General features: G+C 43.8%; 1 protein-coding gene across 1 annotated transcript in view; it reads right to left on the reverse strand.

Annotated features, from left to right (window-relative positions):
- PolA1 (DNA polymerase alpha catalytic subunit) overlaps positions 1–23,992 on the reverse strand; it is a 132,345-nt gene that overhangs the window by 95,300 nt on the left and 13,053 nt on the right. The window contains exons 8-14 of the mRNA XM_075681901.1: positions 19,855–20,017; positions 17,254–17,405; positions 8,610–8,722; positions 5,682–5,780; positions 3,806–3,880; positions 3,566–3,704; positions 104–141 (exon numbers count right to left, since the gene is read on the reverse strand). Of these exons, the coding sequence (XP_075538016.1) occupies positions 104–141; positions 3,566–3,704; positions 3,806–3,880; positions 5,682–5,780; positions 8,610–8,722; positions 17,254–17,405; positions 19,855–20,017 (779 nt within the window). The remainder of the gene's footprint in view (positions 1–103; positions 142–3,565; positions 3,705–3,805; positions 3,881–5,681; positions 5,781–8,609; positions 8,723–17,253; positions 17,406–19,854; positions 20,018–23,992) is intronic.

The raw sequence follows: 23,992 nt of genomic DNA on the forward strand, positions 1-23,992 counted from the left end.
GCAAGATTTTCTGATCAGGCCATTTACCCTTTCAGGGAGCCTTTGAAGAAAGCACACCTTAGGAATCAACGCCTACCATAACAATGATATCTGAAACACTTACCTCTACCTTGCACCAGCTGACTGGAACACTTGGAGGTGCTGAGCATTGCAGGGGGTGAAACAAGAACAAAGAAGAAACGCAACACATTAAATGGAATCTCAGAGAAGAAAGCAGGAAATATGCGGCAGCCAAAAATTTTTTAGACTTAATGGAGCCACGTTAATGGCTTCTGTACTATCTGCAAACGACTTCCTGAGAAAAAGGGAAAGTGGAAAAATGAGGAAATAAACAGTAGCAATAGCAATGGCACGGAAATACCACTGATGTTCCGTCATGCTTCCCTTTCCCTATTTCAGCACAATGTTTTTTTTTTTCACAGTTAATTTCGGTATACGAAACCCGGATATATTGAAATACTGTCTATATACACAGTTGTAAAATCCTTTTGAAAATCTCATGCAAAAGCATGGCGATGTACTGCACGCACATTGAACTCCCATTCACTGCTGCATATATAGCAGAACCTAGTTGATACGGTCCCGTTACGTACAATTTCCTCGGGACCAACGTTCCTAATTGAAAAAAAAAAAAAGAAAGGAGGACCTGGTTGAGTTACGCTTATTTTTTACCGGTTCATATGTTACCGGAAAACATTATCTTTTGGCACGAATGTTCAATACATAGGCAAACTGCGATCACATTATATGTATTCCAGTCGTTGGATGCCATGTAAACAAGAAAATGTGTGAGGCATGCCCGCGATCGAGAGCAGTAGGTGCCCACTACAACAGCTTCGCCGCAATACCCGCCTGTCTGTCTCAGGTGAGCACACTCAGTTTCTTAAGCCGGTACTGGCAAATCTCCTCCTGCGTCGTCAGTCGTCGCACGCCGCATTCACAGCTATCGCCGCCAACATTATTGTGATAAGCATCACCTATCTGTTTTACAGCATGTGGGGCGTAATGCCGTTGGAAACGTACTGCACACTTTTAGTAGGCGACAAACCAACCGTGCTTGCAAGCTGCAAGCGCACCAATGTGAGCATCACGTTTCGCTCTAGCGGCATCCGGCGTCGCCTACCAGTTCGTTTTCGTTTCGGTTTCCCGTCGCCGTGCTAAAACACTACGCAATAGGAAAACAACAAAATGCATCTCTGGCCGCCAGAGCACTACCAGTTCAACGCATGTCGGCATCTCATGCCGCAACGATTCGCATGTCGCTTCGCATTATGTAGATATAAACTACAGTTGAGAACGTTTTTGTTACTTTGCCTGTTTCATGCGGAGACTGCGAGTCCTTGGGCATTAACCTTTCTATGTTCGTAAATCTGTACGAATGCAAACATCCCGGTCACATGCTTTTTCTCAGTGTGAAAAATTGAGCGCAAAACCCAGGACAACCCACAAAGAAGAGATGAGACAAGCACTGGCCCCGTGCAGCACCAGTGCTTGTCTCTTATTGTGGGTTGTCCTGGATTTTTCACATTCAACATACCATGTACCAACTAGCCCCAACTGAAGTTTTATTGAAGTTCGATTCTCAGATATGCACGGATGCTTGGTCCACGTGCTTTACACATAAGCACCCTTTGGAATATGTTGTTTTGGCTGTACAGTCGAACCCGACTATATCGAACCCGTTTACATCGAATTATTCTATATATCGAACAATTTCTGGACAAGGTAGAGTTACAATTAGTATATATAGCAAAAATTCCGCTTACATCGAACAAAAATAGCAGCGACTCCTGATATATCGAACGTCAAGCAGCGGAAAAATGCCCCTAGAGGTTGGCTTTCCCTCTCGGTGGCGGGGAAACCCGGCGGCGCAGCTTCATCCAACCACTCTCCCTACCGTGACTGCACTGCATTGAGCGAGCCGTCGACACCCCGTTTCAAAAAATGATTCTGGCCCACCCGCAGCGCTCGCTCAGACAGCCAATCAGAGGCTCTTGTGTCCTTGACGTGCAAGATGGCAAAAGTGCGAGTTGTCGTGCTGCTTTTTGGTTCATTGTGTGTGCGTCGTGTGGGCCTTCTCCTGCATTGTTGCCGTGAAGAAGCAGCAGAATTCGCCTTTCGTCGTGAAGCTCGAAATCATAAATCGGGTCGAACGCGGTGACAAGTTGGATGTCCCCGCAGCGTGCAAGATTCCGAGGAGCACTCTCAGCACCATCTTGAAGAATGCCAAACTCGCGATCCGGCACCCGACGCGTACGCACGGCCGTGTACGAGTGGTTCATCCGAAATTGCTTCAGCCGTGCCGGCTTCCATATGCTCGGTGTTGACTGATGAATGCAACGAAGTCGTTGCCGGTGTTGCCGAAGTTTGGAGCGAGCTGTCAGAATTTCCGGAAGCTGTTGACGAATCAACGGTGGACGAGTTCGAGTGCAAATGATGGTGTCGCGACCACGAGAGAGCCCGAAAACGAAGACTACATTGCTGACATCGTACCGAGCACAAGTGAAATTGGGCACAATGAGCAAAGCAACGACGGTCCTTTGCCCACGTCCTCCGAAGTTATTGGTGCGCTCGCACTAGTCCGGTGCTTTTGCGCGAATGCGGAAGGTTGCGGCCTCAGCTGCTCCGACTTCTTAGACAATGTGCAGAAGTGCGTGCGTCACAGGCAGCGAAATTGGCCAAGCAGAAGAAAATGCAGGACTATTTCATGCAAAACTAAACTAATTCCATCAATAAAGTGATTTTATAAATGGTATGTGCTTTTATGACATCCAATTATTTAGCAGGCTTATATCGAATTATGCTCTATATCGAATTGATAAATGTTTTTTTTTCGAGTTCGATATAGCCGAGTTCGAGTGTAGTGAGGTACTCCATATAATACTGTGGATATTTGTGACTCCGGCAACTTATGCTATAAGTCGTCTATGCTGTATGCATGGTGATAAGTGACACTTGAGTGTGCATTCGGCTCTGAAGTGTTTCATGTTATTAGGAACCAGATTTCAAATGTAGTTCCTTTAGGTGTTATTTAATTCTGTCATTTAAAAATTTTAGTGTCACACATCCTTGCATCCTCAGCATCAATTGCAGCTTTAGAAGTCACAATTTTTGTGAAGTTTCAATGTGTTTACAAATGTGGACTCCATGCCTGAACATTGAAAAAGATGCTTACTGATTTACATTCATCATACCAGGAAAACACAGTCATTTTAGAATGTGCCTGGCATAAATCCTTACTGTCAAAAACAATACAAGAACCCCAGACCAGGTATGAGATACCAGGGAAAGCACAAAAACACCTAGAGTCCTAGACGTCTATTACACAGCTGTTTTTCCTAACACACAGTGCTTGTAATAAAAGATGTTTTTGGTGCAGGTTTGCTCGGAAGTCTTTGGAGATGCATACAGCACATTTGAAACACCATTGCTTTTGTTAGTGCTTGTAATGTAAGGTGATGTTAGGAGTACAAGTAACGTCTCAAGGGGATAACACGAAGTGATTCATTTTGCAAGGATCAGGCCAAAATGAAAAAAGAAAAGAAGAAAAGAAAAAGCCTCTCACATGGATTCTTCAGCTCAAGCCAGCAAGGCCCTTTTAGCTTTCGGTTGATCAGTAGAGCTTCCAGGCTCGATGTATTCATTCCAAAAGCAGCACTAAAGGTCTTCCCAGTCAAGTCACTTGGCAGTGCAGGATAGTGGGCCTTGAAATCAGATAAAGAAAAAGGAGGAAACGCAAAAGGGAGACAGTGAAACAAAAAGCATAGGTGTCCAAAGCGCACAAGTGTTGCAAACCTATACTTACAGGATACAGGATCTCCAAGTACCTGGCTTCCGCAGGAACACCCTTTTTTCCAAAAGCATAATTCTTCGTGGTAACCTATGGAAATGTAGGACACAGTAAAAGACATAAGTAGACGTTAATTTATGCTACATAGGTTCTACAAGGCAAATTCAAGAATAACTATAGCAAAACCCTGTTAACTTGTTGCAAATGCCGGGGAAAATATTGAAATAAGAGAAATCATGAGAATGTAAGCCCCTGGTTGTGCATAGACCATGGCATAGCGTGCGGATGCACAAACATAGAAACACGGAGCACAACAAATAAGCAAACTGACAACGCTCCGATCACACGTGAGCGTGCATGTGGCAGGGGTCACGTGTACCTTCTTGCATTTATCACGCTTCGTCAGAGCTCAGAGTGACACTCAGCCTGCATTATCAATGAAATTGCAGCCAGCCGTGAATGGTAGATGATAAGAGTGGCGTAGAATGAAGTGACATTTGCTACAAAGTTGCAGTCCTGTCACTTTTTGGAGATATTGCATCTGCGCACAAAGTATGGAAGCCTTTGGGTAATTACGTTTACCCAACATTTTCGCAGTCAATATACGAGGTGAAAAATACATGGAGTTGACACCGACCCAGGAAAACGTCTCTACCGATATTTTGAGATATCATAGTTCAAGTTAACAAGGGTTTACTGTAAATAATATGGCATCCCACTCAAATATTCACTTTGCTTTATGGACTAAATAAGAGGTCTTCAAAAGTGTAAATGCCTATTCATCATCTCATTTCAAAGCTTAAATGCTTACACGGGCCATGACATCAAACATTTCAGCTTGAAGAATGCATTGCTTCAATATGTGCCCCACAACAAGCTGGCAAAATCTGACACATTCAAAGCGGCAGAAAATTTGTATTTGAATTTCAAAATTTTTATATTGCAGTTAAACTTTACGGCAGTCTGGCAACACTGACAGGGGACAAAATGAAAGTGTGTTCTGGATGGTCAATGTGCGTGATATAAGCGTAGCTCCATTTCTGCATGTGCAGCTCAGTGTTCACTGGTTTGTGCTGTTTCTTATCACCCTAGTGACAGAAACTGTGGGCACGATGCGACAGTGATGCCCTTTCTGTGCTGTTGGGTGCCAGAGTGTGTGGCGCAAGGAGAGTTCACTGTCATTCCTGAAGTTTCCAAAAGACCACATGAAACATATGGCAAAGGAACTGACCACGAGTCAAAACGCCGGGCCGTCTTTGGACTTGTCAAGGTTGTGCTCTAAACACTTCACATGAGAAAGTTACATGTCCAGCCTGAGCCTTCTCGTTGAGTTTGGTTTCTGCTAGATCTCCTGCACAGCAGTAGGCCGGTCCTCCTCGGCACAGTGCCTACATGGCTTTAAAATGTTTTAAGGCGAAAGCCTTTAATGGCTCATACTCGCAGCGTCCGCCTGCCCGTCCATCCGTGCCCTGGAACGGTGCCAGCTGTGGCCTCTCCCCCTCACACTCTCTCAGCAGTCACATGATGGCACAGCGGCGCGCACGGCAATGCTCCTTCATCAGACGTCTCGTTGCAGCAGTCGAGTTAGTCGGATGGCTCCCAAGTGGCCCGGTGATGATTACACGGCAAGTGGTTCGGAGAAGCGCCACAAGAATGTGGATTCCCCCGATAGCAAATGCCAGAAGAAGAATGAGCGAATGCACATGTGGCGGGCTAACATGTCACCGGGCACCAAGGCATGCAACGTCGCTGGTAGCACTCCTCACCATGCCAGCCATTCTGAGACACCTTCAGTACAACTGCTAAACCTTGCTATATTGCTTTTAATTCTGTACCTTCGGGCAAAACTGTTTATTTTTTTTTTTTCATTCTGCCTCAGTTATTTACATACCTTGGTCTTGAACTCTTCAATTCGGTGCCTCTCGGCAATTTGCGTGAATTCATTGTAGACTGTTTTCATAACTTCCATTTCTTCTGCGTCATCAGATGCCTAGGGACATGAAAGCAGCACAGTAAGTACTAGTACTAGTATGTGTCACTTGTAAAGCAGCTAAGATGCATTGAATATGTTTTTGTGCAGAATACCTTTTTTATCACATCACAATGCAGAAATAACAAAATTACATAAAGCTACTTGTCTATCAGAAACTATAGCAAATGAAAGAGGGATATGAGGATATGAGTGCGAACGGGACATCAGAATGTTTACATGTTACCAAGGTTAGTGTGTGCCAGTGCATATCACATATGAAAACAATGTACAACACGCCAAAAGAAATCCATTGACGTTTACTTATTGCAGGAGTCATATGCAAAGTAATTTTTACCCTGAAACATGCAATTGTCAACATCTTCAACTTTTTGTACCTTAGTGACGAGAAAAACATTGCGGCTCGAATCCAATGAGAGTATTCAAAATTTCAAGCGCCATCTATCGACCTGCAGCAAAGCGCCATCTGCAATCTTGCCTAGGGCACGGCAAAATGATACAGTTCTCCCAACAGCATTTCTACATAGCTGCTGCTTTCACCCATGATCTATGGTGCCCTCCAACTGCTGTTTGCTACTATATGCAAAGCAAGGGGTTCGTGGAAAAGTCAGTGACAAGCTAGGCTCGTTTTTTTTTTTCAGTCATAGTCATAAATCAGCGAATAAAATGAAATCTGCAAGCTAAACAGCGGCCAACACAGACGACGTTTTCAATTTCTTTCCCCTGTGTCTGTTTGTTTATTGAGATGTGTACAAAAAATCCCCACTTCCCTAAAGAAATTTTTTTCCCCCACCACAACCTTGCTTCTGTATGAATAATTGTTTGCAGACGCAAACGCCTGTTTAGCCGCTATAAGTGCAACTATTTTTGTTAGACTTTTATGTGAAGGCACTGCTGTTATATACGATGCCCTTAGAGATTCTTAAGTGCTTTAAGTATTTTATCAGCTACACAAAGAATTCTGTGAACGGGTTGTTGTGACATACATTTTGCTTTAAATATTTTCCAGACAAAGACAAAATTAAGGAAACTTCTGAGAAGTCAGTGCAATGATCACAAAATTTGTATTTTGGTACGTACTGAAAAAAAGAAGACAGAAACCCTTTGACAACACGTAAGCATAAGTGGCAGATGGAGCATTTATTAATGCCATTTATTCCCTGAAAAGCCTAGACAACTCAGCAAAGTCCATCAAAGCAGGTTTTGCCATACGTGGAAAAAAAAAAAGAGAAAGGAACAGCAACTACGACTGTGGTGCACGTCAGCCTACACCTCTTCACGGCAGTTAACCAATGGCATAAAGATTGGCAAAGCCTGCCCAATCTGTCCTCAATCTGTTGCTATTTCACCATGCAGCATCTGTAGTTGAATCGCATGTGGGGTCACTTTCCGTACTTCTATTTGGAATTTAATTACCACACATATTGTTGTTTTTTTGCCTCTCACACTGCACTATATAGTGTGCCTAAGCACACATTTTCATTGTGCTGTAAACATCGAAGCCTTTAATACCCGTAGCAGCACAACAGCAGCGCGAGAATCAAGCAGTGCACGGAATGCGAGTGAGAGAGAACCTGTGCAAGCCCTGTCATGCAAAAACTTGACACTCGCAGTGGTAAACAGCAGAAAACAGCACACGGATCAAATGAACTCCTGATCGTCAGCTTGCAGATCATGTTTGTCATCCGTTTTTACAAGACGTGCCTGTGCGACTTGACTAGCGCATGCTCGAAGCGAAAATCCAAGGCCAAGATCGTAGCTTTACCAGCTTTGACAAATAGTACTAGTACTGGAGCTTGGATTTTTGATATAAGACACATTTTTTTGCAGACACAACGAACCTGGGGAATTCTAATGCAATGCAGTAGTGGAACGATCATTTGAATTTTTTACGCAGCGATAAGCAGTTATGGTGCAGTGCCCAACATGCATTTATATGTTGTATACGATCTCAATTTTAATGGAATAGTCAATAAATAGTATAGCAGAGCTGGCTTTATGCGCCTAATGTATTTGGGCTTGAAATTACCAAAATAGTTTCATAAATTTTGATACAGTGGCTTTCAGTGCTCATGTATATCTCGTTATAAAGCCGCTTCTATGATTTAGACTTGCAACAAGAATTGTGCATATGGCGTGCTTCAAATGAGTACGAAAAAAGAAGTTAGCGAAACTAGAGCATGTCAACAAGACCACACCCTAGGACACATGCGACTAAACCAAAACTACAGGAAAGATGTTCACAAATTTCTTCAAATCAGGGTTCTTACAGAACATTTGAGGCAAAATTCCAGGACAATTAAAAGATTTCCAGGTTACTGAAGGCTAGAATTCAAAAAGTTGAAATAAACTTTAGTCGTACACGTAAACTAAAGATATTCAGAGCTCCTTCTTAGCTTCAATTCTTTATAGCTGACCACTGTCATCATGGCTTACTTCAGATAAAATAATACCCTCTGACAAGGATACCATGGCGCACTATAAGCACTGAAACCCTCAAGCTCAAGCTGCAGCAGCACTGCTTTGACCAAATTTTCTGTTCATGTTTCTACACAAACCAAGCCTAAACACCATTCATGCAATTATCACCCACTCCTTAATAAAATACTAGTACTTAAAGGTGGTCATTTATACCTTTATGTACAACGATTATACTTAGTTAGCTGATATAACTGTTATGAAAGTGCACAATACTACTTCCACTGCAAAAACATTAGAACCTCAATCTGACAATGTTTCCAGTTACAACTCTGATTTTGTTAAGTCAAGGTTAGAAAATATTTCTTGTTATCAAAGCTAGCTAAAACAAGGTTTGGCAAAGAGACTCACTGTTTCTTTGGGTAACAAGAACAATCTTCTAGGAATGTTTCGAACGGTGACACAACAGCTGACATGTGTTTTGGAATCCGGAATTCTAACTTTTCCAAACATGTGAACTGTGCCTGAAACAAAGACAAGGATGTGGGCACAGGGCAGAGAAGAAAATGAGCAGCAGCTTTATCATAATTTATTTTACCCTTCAGAACCCTTTACAGGGCACTACATATATGGCAAACAGGACAAGAAATGTATTGGACAAATCAAATCTTTATTTTCGACACTGAAATGTCATGGAGGCACAGCCAAAAGTGGCAAAGCATTATTTGTGTAACAGATGCTGCGACAAGTGCCAAGGTGGTCGCCACAAGCACTGGCACCTTGGTTTTTGCATGAAAGGCAGGCAACTGCCAGCATCATGTTCACAATACCATGTGAAATGTGCCAATGTATTTTGCATTATTTTGAACACATCAAAGAGCACAGTAAGGGGTTAAACAGGGTGCCCCAGCTAACGTTAGCCAAGCTCTTAAAAACAAAATACAGAATATACGAGGATGCAACCAATGTCAGCAGAGACATACCACATCAGGAGGATGTCTTTCATAATTGAACTATCGAAAATTAGATGAGAATAACTTATGAACTTTTTAATTATGGAAGTGAGGGCATGAATTTTCATTGAAAAGTAATAATTGTTTTAAAACATTCAATTCGGTTGTTTTTGGTGTGCTATGTCTTGTGCACTTCTTTTTTCATCATAAAGAAAATGTGCACCGTGACTCCAGTGGTCTCAGGCGTTACTCGGAAGAATTAACTCTGCTCAATGCCTTTGTCTTCCTCTTCAATGCTGTTGTGCACTGCATTGTCTCCGTGCTTTGTGTGGAAAAGGCAGCTCACTGTTCACACTGATCAACGGCAATACTGATGACTCGCCCCTTTCATCTGGCCACCGAGTCAGGCATTGAGCAGAGTTAATTCTTCCGAGTAACGCTAGGGACCGCTGATGTCGCAGCACGTGGAAGCGTAATCATGCAGCTACAGTTAAACCTTGACCATAACGAAGTCGGTAAAATCTGCAGTTTGCTTCGTTATATTGAAATTAAACTTTTTATACAAATAAGTAGGCATGATCGATTTTTCTTACACAGAAAGGGGCTGCAGCATTTTCTGAATTATCGGGAAATCGAAAAAAGCGAATTTGAATGTGAAAACTATTCATTTTAATAAATTTGGGAGTCGGCGACGAATGATACGGTTTCATGCCACGTACGTCGACTATATCTTTGCATTGGCTGTACAATTTAAGCAAATCCAGCCCTGCTTTCGCATGCACTCCGCTCCCATGGCTGGTAGCGCCACCTGCACTGGGATGACGCTATTAGGAAAAGCACCGACAGCAGGGAGCGAATGCTTCATCTGACTCTTGCTCCAACGGGTCACCAAAACTAGAGATTATGCAACCTCCAATACTAAACGCGCTAGAAGACAGCTTACATGGTGCCACACAGTCTTCATACGGCCACTCTTTGGACACACGGCAGATAACCTCTAAAGCAGGGAGCATGGCTGCGCATGCGCTCAGCCGTGCTTAGAGCCGTACAGAGCCACAGCCGATACAGACGCATGCCAAAAATCAAGACAGGCGCCAACTTACACCTCCCCTTCCCCACTCCAGCCCCATGCGCGAGCTTGATCACGTTAACAAGAGCTCATTCCCCTCCCTCTCTTTCCCTTTTCTTGCGTGGGAAGGCGGCACTCGTGAAGCCACCAACCTTGTTTACTTTCACTCCCACCTAAAGCACACAGTGTGCAGGGCGTGATAGGATCTTATTGCACTTGGACTTTATACGGAACATTATGCGGCTCCACTTCGGAGGTCGCTTTTATCGCATGGCGCGCGACTTGAGAGGTGCGTTTGCAAGCAGCCGCTTGTAATTCAATCATTTAACATCTGTATCTGCGTAAGTTTCCCTTTATTGTCTTGCCATTCCTTTGCGGTGCCAGTGAAATTTCGTTATATTGAAACCGCATCGTAATACTGAGGTTATAGATACATGGTGTTTTATGGACAAAAGGTTATGAAACGTTAAATACTTTGTTATCTTGAGAATTTCATTACAGTCACCGACTGACTTTTCAGACTCCAAAAATTCGGAAATGCTCAATTATTCGGTCTGCTTCGCGGCACCGCCATTCTCCCCATAGACTATAATGTATAACAACTGCCGAAAGTTCGGACACCTTGCAACCTCTCGTCTGATTTTTCGGACACTCCTTGAGGCAACTCGATCGAGAGCACTGTGCACCGACTCTGACCGGTGCATGATTCGGCTTGCTGAACCCCTTTTTGTTTTGAATGGAGCCTCCTTGCTGCCTCACGAAGTGGCGCTACTGCAAATCCCCGCTCATCATCATCATTTCTGCCTGGTTCGATAGAGTGGCTACAGCAATTTCGGTCTCAGCTTAGTAAGCCATGTCAAGACAATCCAGCAGCTGAATTGTTTCTTTCTTCGTGCACGATGCTGCGAGTAGGCCACGTTTTTCATTTGTGCGACTGGTGTCAGCATGACGGCGTGGTGGTGTTTGCTTTGTGTGCTGTGTCGAGGTTATGGTGATCCAACATGGCATACGGAAACATAGTGTCAAATGTCTAATGGCACTGACAGTGCCCGCGCAGACTGTGCTGGGGAATGCTGGCAAGCGGGTGCCGGGAGGCCTAGGATTTGTTGCCTTCCGATGTGCTCCCTACTGACGCCAAATGTTCTGCCGAGACCTGCGCAGTGGTTGCATTGCAATTCTGGAGACCGTCTCATTTGACAGTTTCACAGGTGCTGACACTGCTGTAATGACATGCGCTGAACTCGACGATGGCGAGATCATTCGTCAGGTTTCTGCTGCATCGCCGGACGATGACTCCAAGTCGGAAGATGACGCACCATGTGCTACGCTGCCGTCGCATGCGGAACGTGTACAAGCAGTGATTGTGCTTTCAGCCGCCTATAGTGACCGTACGACGCTCTCCGAGATTCAGGCTTATCTGACTACACGTAAACGGAACAGCGTGCAACGGCGCATTCACGATTTCTTCAAGCCTACTGCCAAGCCCGAATAAGTGTGTGGAAATAAAGGATTTCTTTTTTTTCTTAATCTGCTTTTTTGAACACCTGTTCATTCGGACATTTCCGCAGTCCCCGTGAGGTCCGAATAAACGGTTGGGGATTGTATATTGAAGTTCGTTATATTGAGGTTTAAGAAGAAGCTTTAGCTCGGTTGCTTCTATCCAAATACATGTAAAAGGAGAATTCGTTTTTCTTGGCAACCACTGCACCAAATTTGAGGAGGCTTTGCATTAAAAAAAAAACTTAAAATCTGGCGACTGTTGGTTCTGAATTTTTGATTTAGGTTATCAATTTTTTTATTGAAAATTAGCAAAAATAAAAAATTTTCAGAAAACGAAACTATCAAGTTTACAACTCTGTAACTCAGCAAGAAAAAAATCATATCACAATTATGTGAATTGCATCTGATAGTACAGTGGAACCCCGGTTATACGTCCCCCGGTTTTGCGACGACCCGGGTTTCACGATGGATTAGCGTGGTCCCGATGAAGTCCCCATAGAAGCAATGCATTAAAAACTTCAGTTATCTGACGCAATTTGACGCCTGACTCGCGTTATACAACGACCCTTGCGAAGTGTGGGCGGAACGGCAGACGAAAGAAAAGTGCCGCGGGTCTTTTCTTCGCGAAAAGGCACGAAAAAAAGACCCTAGCACCTTTTCTTCTTCACAATAATGTTCTCCCTCTCTTCTCAGTGGCGTTGCCTCTCATTGCGTTGGGGAAGCGTTTCTCTCTCCACACCAGCAAGGAAACGTGGGCGACGCCCACGACGCCCGCTGTGCTGAAATAGTGCCTTCTCTTCTCTACAATCACTTTCTCCCTCTCTTCTCGGTGGTGTCGCCTCTCATCGCGTTGGGGAAGCATTTCTCGCCTTCCAGTTTCCCAGCAGCAGATCGCCGACAAGGTAATGCGGAGAGGTCTAGACTTATCGCACGTGTGCTGATGCCGGCATCATTAAGTGCGTCAAGCAAGGGTACCAGAAGCGGTTAGTGCATCGTCGGCTGGCGGCTATGGAGTGCAGCGAGTCGGAAAAAAGATCACTGTGCTCGACGCCATGCATTTTATTGCCAGTTCGTGGAATGCAGTGTCATGAAGCAGAATTGCTAACTCGTTCAAGCACTTAGCTATAAGCGAGAGACTGCCTCCTCTGCTGGGCACGCAACAACCTCGATGACGCTCGAGGCCGATGCAGGCTTCGCCAACGACAATTTCGAGGGTTTAAACCTCGCCAAGACCTTCACCGAGTACGTGGAGGCCGACGACACCATTGCAATCTGCGGTGAGGTATCGCTGGATGAAGCCATCGAGGAGGCTTTGCCTAGTGCCGACACCGCTGCAACATTGGATGAGGACAACAATGATGCCACAGATGCCGTGTCTGTGCCTACCATGTTCGCTGAGGTGCTATGGCACATAGCCAGCATCCGGAACTTCATCTGTTCACGCAACGCCGCAGAAGACCTCCTTTTGGATGTTGCGCAACTCGAGCGAAAGCTCTTGGTTCATGGATCAAACAAGGTCCAAAAGAAACTTACCGACTTTTTAAAAAGTTTGTGCCGGCTCGCAGGAATCGTGGCAGTGGGCAGTGGAGTGCCTTGAAGGTTCGTTTGAATAAAGCATGATTGGTACCTGTACAGCAGCATTAATTCTTATTGAATTTACTTTTTTTGGTAATTTGGGTTTCCAAGCCTTGCAGAGTATGTTAGTAGGTTACATTGAAGTTTCTCGTAAATCTGTTGTGTGAAATAAGTAGTATTTTTGTAGGCATAATTTATGTTCGGATTTTATGACACCCGCATTTTACGACGCTTTCTCGCAGTCCTGAGGAAGTCGTATATAATCGGGGTTCCACTCTACATCTAAAGCAGACAAAACTGATATCTTACGCAATACATCTAAAAAAATTCAGTAATATGGAAATACAGCTTTTGTAGAACCCTTGTACACAATATAACAAACTCACGTAAGATATAAATTGACATATCGAATTTGTCCGCTTTGAATGATCTAATTGATGCCGTTTACAGAACCGTGACCTCTGTTCTTGATGCAGAGCTATTAATTTATAAACTCCATGCATCTATTTCTTTCGAACTTGCAAATATTTTAAATTTCGTTTAACAAAATTCAGGCCTTAAATAAAAATTCCGCTTCAACAGTCACTAAAATTTACTGTATTCATTCGAACCTAGGTCGATAGTTTTTTTTCAAATAATCATATATACCAAACTCTGGGGTCGGCTTAGATTAGAGGATTTTAAAAACACACCAATTTGTAACTGAATATGATAAATATGGTGCATAGCTAGCGCCATCTAGAAAAGTCAGTATCGCAGCTGTTAGTAGCCGTGCCAGTAACCAACTGAAGTACACAAGTGACGTCGCTATTTTGACCTGTGTTGTATTGGCGTACGGTATCTCTGTGCGTGCGGCATGGCCCATAGCGTGGTTATTGTAATGGCACCAAACGGGTGATTCTACTAGTATAGTGCAACTTTCAAACGAAAAGTTGTGCCAGCCGCAGAGGCATCGTCAAACGTTCAAGCTGGGTGGGACTTCGGCATCCATGAGAAAAACGTCCATCGTTGTAGGGGGCGATGGGAGATGCCTCTTGTATGCGCCGCAACGAGACGCCAGCAATAAGGAAAATAAGTGAGCGATAACGGAGAGGAGCTGTTCATTGAGATCGCGCCGCGTTTTGATGCATGCGAGCCGTGCTGCACTGTCTGAGCTTGTGGACGCTCGCAAGCGCGCATGTGGTCTGGGCTAGCAGCGATGTTAATGTAGGGCAAGCTCAGCATGTTCATATTAAATAAATGCTGTTTTCATTTTGTGAGCGCTGTCCTCACATATTTTGTTCGGCCTATATTTGAGGTGAGTTTTGTTATTGTTTATTGTTTTGGACAGTTGGGGGTCGGCTTAAAATCGGGGGCGGCCTACATTCAAGTGAATATGGTAACTTCCTCTTTCAAATGCGACAAACTTCATTAAAATCGGTCCAGGGGTCATCTCAGAAAAGCATTTTTGCATTTTACATGTATTTGAATAGGATGCATTGGAGTTAGGCCCGAGCTAAAGCTTCCTCTTAACTGTGTTTTCATATTTCGCGCATTTTCTTTATAACACACAAAAAGCCATTCCGCGAGACATACCACACTGAAAACAACCGAATTGGGTATTTTAAAACAGAGCTATTACATTTCTACTGAAATTCGTGCCCTAAATTGAGCAATTAAACAGGCGTTAATTATTCTCATTTAATTATTGATGGTTCAATCAGGAAAAAAATTTAAAATCCTCCTTATGCGGTATGTCACTGCCGACAGAATACCATTGGTTGCGTCCTCGTACATATGGTATTCGATATTTTATTTTTAAAAGCTTGGCTAAAGTTAGCTGGGACACCCTGTACTTTGGAAGTATATGCCATGCTTTCTTTATTAGCTGCATCACATTAAAAAGAACTAGGGCAACAAAAAATGGTCACCTTTGCCGGTTTGCTCAATATACCATTTGAAGGCTTCGGGTATTCTGGGCTAAACTGCATGCATTTCAATTGTTAGCATGTTAAACTTTGAACGAAACATTACCTACAGTAAAGAAATTTTGTTGTAACAAAAGCTTACTGCTGGCTCCTGAAACTTTTAACATGGATAGCAGTTTGATGCCCCAGACAGGCTGTTTGCATGTACAAGTGTAATGATTAACTTATCAGTGAGGTATAATTCATGTAACAGAATTTCTGGGTCACCGACAATGTTGCATTTCTGTACAAAGAACTATTACCGTACACTAACAGTACACGTTCAACACACCTGTCATCAGCTCAAAAGCTTATGATCTAATGTACTCACCCAAATCTAACGCACACTTTTTTTTTTCAGATAAATAGGGCCAGAAAATTGCCTGCATGTTGCAGTCAGATATGAAACTAAAACCGCATTCTCAGCATTGGCAACAGCCTTTTGTCGGAGCTATCAGATGCAGCATAATTACCATAACAAAATGGTGACGGAGCAAGTTTTTTGTAAAGGTTACTGTTAGTTCATTTTGTGCTTGACTACGATATAGAGTATTACCGGCCATTATTTTCTAAATACTACCACTTTCGCGAGATTTTGCATGACTCGGCACCGGAGACATTGATGTAATTGGCTGCCAGCCTTTCCAGCACTGTGCAAAGCTTTCTATCTGAGCACGGTGCCAGGAACGCAGTCGGACGCATGTTTTGACAACTCATTGCAGAGTCCTATGAAAGTGATAGTAGCACAGTAGACTTCCACTAATTTGACTTCGATTCATTCAATTTTTGGTTAATTTGATTTTAGGTTAATTTGATTTTAGGTTAATTTGATTTTTGGTTCATTCAATTTCGGCCGGCGGCCGTATATTTCCATGGGCTTAAAGTTTTGTTATTTCGATCCTGAGATTGCCGTCCCTGGATAATTAGAACTTGGCCAGTCAGTACGCACACGCCTGACCCCTATTATGACACCTATAGCGACCCCTTTAGTGGCAGCGTCTGTCTCGCCGACGCTTGGGGGCCAGTGAATGCACAGAATGTGCGTGATCTCCCACTGAAAACGCTTATTTTCGGCCTTCTCCAGGGAGATTTTCAAGCTATAACCCTAGCTCACAACGTCTGATCATGGTATTCACCCAATTGTAATGCACGCTTTTTGTTTCCCGAGCAAATTGGGACCAAGGATTGCTGGCACGGTGCAACTGGACACGATAGCAAAACAAAACCACCTTCACAGCGCTCATATGCTTTACCGCATCCCACAGATGTAGTGCGGCGAAGCCGACTTTACGAAACCAGTCGTCCTTGTGCAACACATATGCCCTTGCTTGTGATTTTTTGCAGGAAAATCAGGTGTGCACTGAATTTCTACTTTGTTTAGGAGCTTTAATGTCATTTCTATGTTCGTTTTCTACTTTAGACACATAAAAAGTGAGCGCATGTTTGATTCGTGGCCAGGTTGGAATTGGTAAAGTACTGCCAAATGAATTAGCGGTGCGTTTTGGAGTTTTCTATCTGCATCTTGTCTAAGTTGACCCGCCAGATAATTCAGTCAATTTGATCAGTCTTGAATTAACAGAAGTCAACTGCATATCTAAAAGTGATCTTTTGAAAATACCACCCCTAAGTGCTTGGTATCTGTGGCCAATGTAGCGCAAATGGCGATGACGATGAGCTGCTTTTATTATGAAAGCTCGTACAAAACGACAGAAACCATCTGTGACGGTAAATTCTATACGTCTCATTTTGGCATTCGTGAACGTGGGGGTCTACTGTGTGCATGTGTGTGTGCATATATATATATATATATATATAATTTTTTTTTTATAATTCAGCAGTGTGTTACATTCAGGTGAACTTTTATTTTTTTAGTGTTAACCTGTGACAACTGGGTGCACGTTAGATTTGTGAGCACACTACAATGGGGTAAATACGGTACTCATTATTGAGCTAAGTAGGAGCCTACAGAAACAACAATTAGTGCCTTGAACAACCCCTGCGTTTTAGCTTACCTGGATTTTTGAAGTAGTCCTCAAAAGCATCCAGCCAGAAGAACTGCACAACGCTCTCACCCTCTTCATTTTGTACTACAGGTAAACCATCCAGGCAAATATCAGCAGTTGGCACAACTTCGCTTACATGCAGCCCATTCCAGTGAGGGAAGCTGAAAATGCAAAAACCACATGCAGTAGAAATATTACTATGCTCAGATGGATCACCTATGACATATTAAGGAAATGTTAGAGAATCAATTTAGACTGTATTTGCCCAAAACTGTATTTTCGTTAATCTCATGGTAATACAGTTACTATTATATGAGAAAATACGGACGAAGTACTATTTCTAAAATCTTGCACTGAAACCCCTGCACCAGTACATCAATGTGATGTCAGATTTCAAAGCACTTCTTTTTGTATTTAGGCCATTGTGGTCCACCACGAGTATGTTGTGTTGCACACTTTTTCTGGCTTATTAAGCCTCTTCTTGTGGTAGATATGGTTTTTTTTTACTATTGTAGTACTAGTAGAGTAATTTACCAATACAGCTCAAATAATTTTTATCTTTAGTGTCCCTATAAGTTGTTCCTGCTTCAGTGTACATTACTATGCCAGAGGTGACAAAGAAAGTGTAAGCTATAGCCTCTTGTGTCACTCCAGTGCTCACTAGAGGGACATTAAAGAGCAATGCAGGATCACCTTAGACAGATAAGATACTCTTTCGAATCTATATTGGCATTTATTTGGCAGAAATACATCCTAAGGGCAGTGACCTCTAGACATATGATGCTATCATACATGGGATGCAATGATGGCAACAGGTGGTAGAATGGTAATGGCAACCTAAAGCAACTCGAAGACGAATCGTGAGCCTCTCACAGGTAAGTCTCAATGTGGCATGGTTGTTAACCTGAGAGGGGGCATGGCACACTAAAGGGAATTCCACACAAATCTATTTGTTGGTACGGGCGAGTGCAGAACATATGGCTTGCTTCCCCGAAGTGGACTCAAAGTGGTTGGTAGTCAGATGTCTGCCAAACATTGGTTCTCCTGCAATCGGCTCTCTGGATTGCTGGCACAAAGGACAGGTGTAAACAATTCATAATGCCAAATGGTACAACACACTCTGGCATGTGCTACTTCGGCCTGCATCATAACTTGCGATGCCTGGTATTGGTGGTGTCAGCAGGGCACCACCAATGCTCTGGCATTGGCTGTGCCCACTACGATGTGCCTAGGGCCCGTTGAATCTCTTTTCTAATGATATCTGACAGTGAAGGAACCTGAGGAATGGTTGCGGGGAAAATTTTTTTTGCAGCTCTTCAAGAACAACAGCCCAGACAATCTCTTGAAGACAGTTGGTGCTTACATAATTTTGCTTACTTTGACTCAATGTTGAGAGAATTCTGACAGAGATCATACTTCTTTGAGTGGATGTTCAGCACATTTTCATTCAGTATTATACTGCCTTTGTGTCGAGCTTCATGGCAGCGTTTGGTGGTTTCTGAATCAGTAAGGTGAATATATTACTTGAATTTTATATCAAAGTGTGACGATACCTCCTTATTTCTGCCCTACTATTCTAGAAGCTTATACAGTAGCAGACACATCATGTGCTTTGCTGTCACATGCTGTTGCACTCTACTCTCGGCATTTCCTTATGAATTATGGCTTGATTGAAGGAAGAGAGGGCAATGTCTAGAAATATTATGGCAAATTTAGTCCTGAGAAGTAGATACAACTGGTTTGAGTTGTCTGAAGTTTGAAATAAAAGACGTGATAAAGTACACTTAAAGCTTCTTCTGAACCAATCCTCTAGTGCGCTGTGCCCGGTGCTCGATGAGTTTGTGATATGCAAGCACAAAGCAGCACCTGTGAGCACTGTGATGTTTGCAAATACAAAACAAAAATGCAGTGATGATTAGCTGTATTGCCTGCTGCATGCACTTCAGCCTTTTTCACAAATGTGCACATAAGAATGCAGTTTATTTTTTCCCCGTCGTCACTACAGTCTGCCACTGACAGCACTATATGGCAGCTACGCACATTTTTTTTTTTTTTTTCCAGGACGTTCAGCCTCTGAGAAACCATTTGAACTAAAGGAACTTAGCATGCATACGCCTTCAACAATGTTCCCCAAAAAATGTCTAGGCTTTGCAAAAACTGTCTAGGCTTTATTTGCATCCTTATGCAAGCTAAGCTGAGTGTTGTAATCTAAGAGGGGGAGACATTTCTGTTTGCACACTACTAACCTACAAGTGCAGTGCCATGCCAGAGTTTGCAGCAGTGAATTTCCATGACACCTACGCTTCCGAAGTAGCCAGGGCGGAAGAGCCATCAATTTACGCAAAGCTGGCTCCCGCACATAAAATTGAACAACATGGTGCAGGCTGTACGCTTTGCACTGTCAAATCTAGGACTAAAGTGCTGCACACACTGAACTTGCACAGAAAGTGCATAAGAAAGGCCGCTATGCAGACTTCATGTGAATATAGCTCTGAACACACACCGTCTGGTGTTAAATTAGTGGCAGTAAAGCTTTTAAATATGTGGAGGTTTATTAAATATGGCACCCACAGGGTAATAAGACAGATGGGAAATAAAATGTACAATCACCTATCTTTGACCTCCTCCTCTGCATCGTGCTTGATGGTAACCTTAGCCTCTTCTTTGAGGCTAACTTTGGTTTCTGTCTTGACAACTTCACTTTGGAATTCTGCCCGGAAGTCATCATCCCCTTCGTCGGCAAAACATGACAAGTCTTCCTCAGTTGGATAGCCTAGAAGGAAAGGCAGATTTAGATTAACAGTGAGAAGCTGCACCAGTTCTTTATGGTTGACAGTCTAAAATGTACTCATGGAAAGATCATACAGTTGAACAAAGAAAGACGACGACAGCACATAAACCAGCGCTGACACGTGTGCTGTCATAATTCTGTCTTTTGCCTGAACAGATTTTCAATGAATAAAATGTAGTTTTAATCAGTTATGCAAGTAAAATTGTTCACAGAGAATATTAAACTTTGTTTGTAGCCTAAAGCTCCTGCATAGAGCCCTCGTCCACTGCCTATACTTCGTTCCATACATAGCAGCCAAAGCTGTAAAAGCTATGCAAGCAGTTCGGTCAAGCAATGGTGCAACTCCACTCGCTCCGTCCATGCTTCGCTGCCCATCAATTGCATTCGCTCGCGCGAGCATGCACGTGAGGCTCCTCGCGATGGGTCGCAAATAAGAAGCCGAAACGAACAATAAAAATAAAAATGATATAAAACAATGCAGTAGCAGTTGTATACCACAGTGTGTTCGTTTCTAAGGGTTGAAACTTGTTTCATTCAATATTGAGCCTATATAAGAAACAGTTGCGCACAATTGCAGTAAAAAAACATCGAACTACAGTAAAGCCTTGTTAACTTAAAGTCATCGGGACCGCAAAAATCTTTGAATTAAGCGGGTTTTCGAATTAACCGAACACGCAAAAGAATGCAACCCAGGTAAAAAAATTTCACTGCAGGAATGAATTATACCTTTATTCGGTGATCTTTGGATTACTTAATGTAATCAGTGATGCTGGTTTGCCGCGTCCTGTAGTTTGAGGCTTCAAGGGTCATGTTTTCTAGTTGGCCAACTACGTGCAGCATTTGAGAATTTCTGCCCTGGCACTCAACAGAACTGCAGACAACGTTCAGCGATTCGATAACTTCTCTGAGAGCGGGTGCTCGGGTGTGCCTGCTAGCGTTGTCATCGTCGCTGTCATCGCACATGGTCGCGTCAGCGGTAGCTTCACTCTCCAAGTCTGAGTAGCATGTTTGTTGATCATTTTCAAAGTTCAGATACTCGGCAAAGCCGACTGCACTGGATTCGCTATCCTCTGCGCAGAGTGCATTGATGCGGTCGCAATACTCAGCTCCTTCTTCATCAAGTGCACATGAATAGTCAGCATCAGCATTGATGGTGCTTTTCTTCGAGAAGCGAGCATGTTCAAAACACCACATGATCAAAGTAGGTTCCACTTGCTTCCATGCAAAGACAATAAGACATATGGCCCTGAGGAGATCGATGGAGTACTCCTTGCCGTTGTCATAGCAAAGGAGCATTCTGCTTGAGCAGGTGGTGGCGGTAAATCTTTCTTGTGTGGTGAATGCCGCCTTGGTCCGTTGGCTGCGAGATTGATGTGGTGTTCGGAGGAAGAAATACCATCCTGATAGCTTTCAGGTGTGAGATGTCACCATGCGCCGGGCAATTATCAACAACGAAGAGTACATTCCTGCCTGTGGCCGCGAACTTGCGGTCAAGCTGCCGAATGTTATCTTCAAATATTGTGCCTGTTACCCACGATTTCTTGTTGTGCCGGTAGATAAGCTCATCCCTTGGTGGCAGCCGTGCATTTTGAAAGCAGTGAGGCTTCCCACTTTTACCTACTACAAGTAGCGGCAGCTTGCGCTGACCGCACATGTTCACGCTGAACAGAACGGTAATTCTTTCCTTGCCCTGCTTTCGACCCTTGACAGCGGTGTACTTCGCTGTGAACGTATTTGTGGGCAGCATCTTGTAAAAAAGGGCTGCCTCGTCAAGGTTGTACACATCGTCTGCGCCATACTTGCTAAGCAACAGAGCCAACGTGTGTTTCTTCCAGTCGTCGACGACGCTCTCGTTTGCGCTGCCGCTCTCGCCACAGATGGCTGCGAAGGTCAAATTATTGGCTCTTTAAGACGGCTGAACCATCCATTGCTACACTTGAACTCTTCGTGCCCAAGTTGTAGAGCCAAGACGTTGGCCTTCTCCTGCAGTATCGTTTCAGTGACGGGAAGGTGGGCTGCGTTTGCTGTACCAGTCAGCCAACACGGTCTTGGAACACACATGTTCTTACCCGCTTCTTGGATCAAGCAGAACTTCTGCTGCAGTGTTAGTCTTATACTTTGGCATCTTCGCCTACTGACACTTTTGCACAGTTAAGAAAAAAATAAAAAAAGAACACCATGCTAGCTGCAACACCCCTAACCATCGCGCACAAAGAAATGGCGCAGACCGGCGTTGCGCCTACACATGTCGTCGCAGGTGCGGAGAGAGAATGGGCGAACGGCAGCCAGTGGCAGTGGCACAGAACACGCACTGACGTTGCGACCGCTGCGACTGTGAGGAGCGTGCAGAGTGGGGGACTAGAGCACGTGACTAAAACTGGTATGCTTGCTGTGTTGCAGTGAAGCACGTCTTCTCATCTGAAGGCGTACGTTTCGGTGGTGCGCTGGGCGTACTGTGGACTGATTTTTGTGCTAGCAGTACTACGGGTCGGGCGCTTCATCTATAAATAATCGCGATTGCTATGTGGTGTCGCCTCGTGGCTCCATATGGCCGCCGTTTCGTCGGGTTTGCGGTGAAATGGGGATCGGGAATAGCTGCATAGAACCCCAAATCTTCGTATTAACCGGGTTGGCCTAGGCCGCCGGTTCGAATCTTCCAGTCAAATTTACATAGGGAAAATAAGGGACCGCAGAAAACCTTCGAATTATCCGGGGTTTCGAATTAAAAGAGTTCGAATTAAGGAGGTTTTACTGTATATATAAGTGCGAACGAAGCCACTGCAAGAAGTCTCTCTAGCTTCTACAGCGTTTACTTCTATGTATGGAACGAAGTACAGGTTAAGCAGCACCAACCCACTCTCCTCCTCTCTTTCTTTGCTTCTTCTGCGACACACAGAAGCGGAAGTGTCGCCATGATGTTTCTGCTGGCCTTTCTGCTGCATGACCTAACCACTTTCTCCACTTTTTCCACTTTCTCCATACCAAAGGTGGTATGTACTAAAGCCCCCTACACACTGCTCTCGCCCGGCAGCAAACACAACGAAGGGGCTTTAGTATGTCACCAAACCACTCTCCTCTCCTTTTCCACCTCTTTTCCAACCCGCGGAAGCGGACGTGCTGCCACAAAATTTCTGTGGCCTTTTCTGAAGCAGTGGAACTTGAACTAAGCGGAACTAGAAGAGGGCAGTGGTGGCTGCTCTAATGTTGGTGCTACTTAAAAAACTGTAAAAGCTACGAAGGGGCTTTAGGAGCATCCAACAAGAATTGTTCTTCAACCATCAATTGCATGCTGCAATTAGCTACAGTCGATTTGCATGAATTCGAACTGCTGGAACTAAAAGTTTCATAGGGCTTTATCAGACATAATGATTAACTCCACCTGTCACAGTGACCAAGGCTCTAAGCTGCTGAGCACATTTCCATCGCTTAGATTTCTGGCTGTTGTAGCCACATTCCAATAAAGGCCGGAATACAAAAACATTTGCGTACCATGCTTTGGGTGCATGCTAAAGAACATGAAAGGGTTGCAATTCAGGAAATCAACGGAGCAAAATAGACACAAATAGAAAACATACATGAAAGGACGGGTGCCAACTTTTAGGAGAGTATATACGGACAGGAACTTGCTTTTTATGCACAGCCAAAGTCAAGTGATCATGGTGAACATGCCACAAAAACAAATGCAATAACAAATCGCAAATGCTAAGCGATAGACCACTCAGTTCTGTCCGCGTCTATTTTTCGTCACTGATTTCTTGAAGTATGGCACACCAACTAGTTCAAACTAAGATTCAGGTTGCAGTTGATCTGAGGCGCTCTGCTATGGCATCTCTCACAGCCCATTGCGTTGCGTTACTTTGGGACATTCAAGCACATCAATCAATGAACTGAAGTTAAAAAAAAATATTCCAAAACAACATTCTAGCGACAGCTGACCAAAACAGTGCTGGGTGAATG

Source organism: Dermacentor variabilis, chromosome 2 (assembly GCF_050947875.1).
Source record: "Dermacentor variabilis isolate Ectoservices chromosome 2, ASM5094787v1, whole genome shotgun sequence".
Lineage (NCBI taxonomy): Eukaryota > Metazoa > Arthropoda > Arachnida > Ixodida > Ixodidae > Dermacentor > Dermacentor variabilis.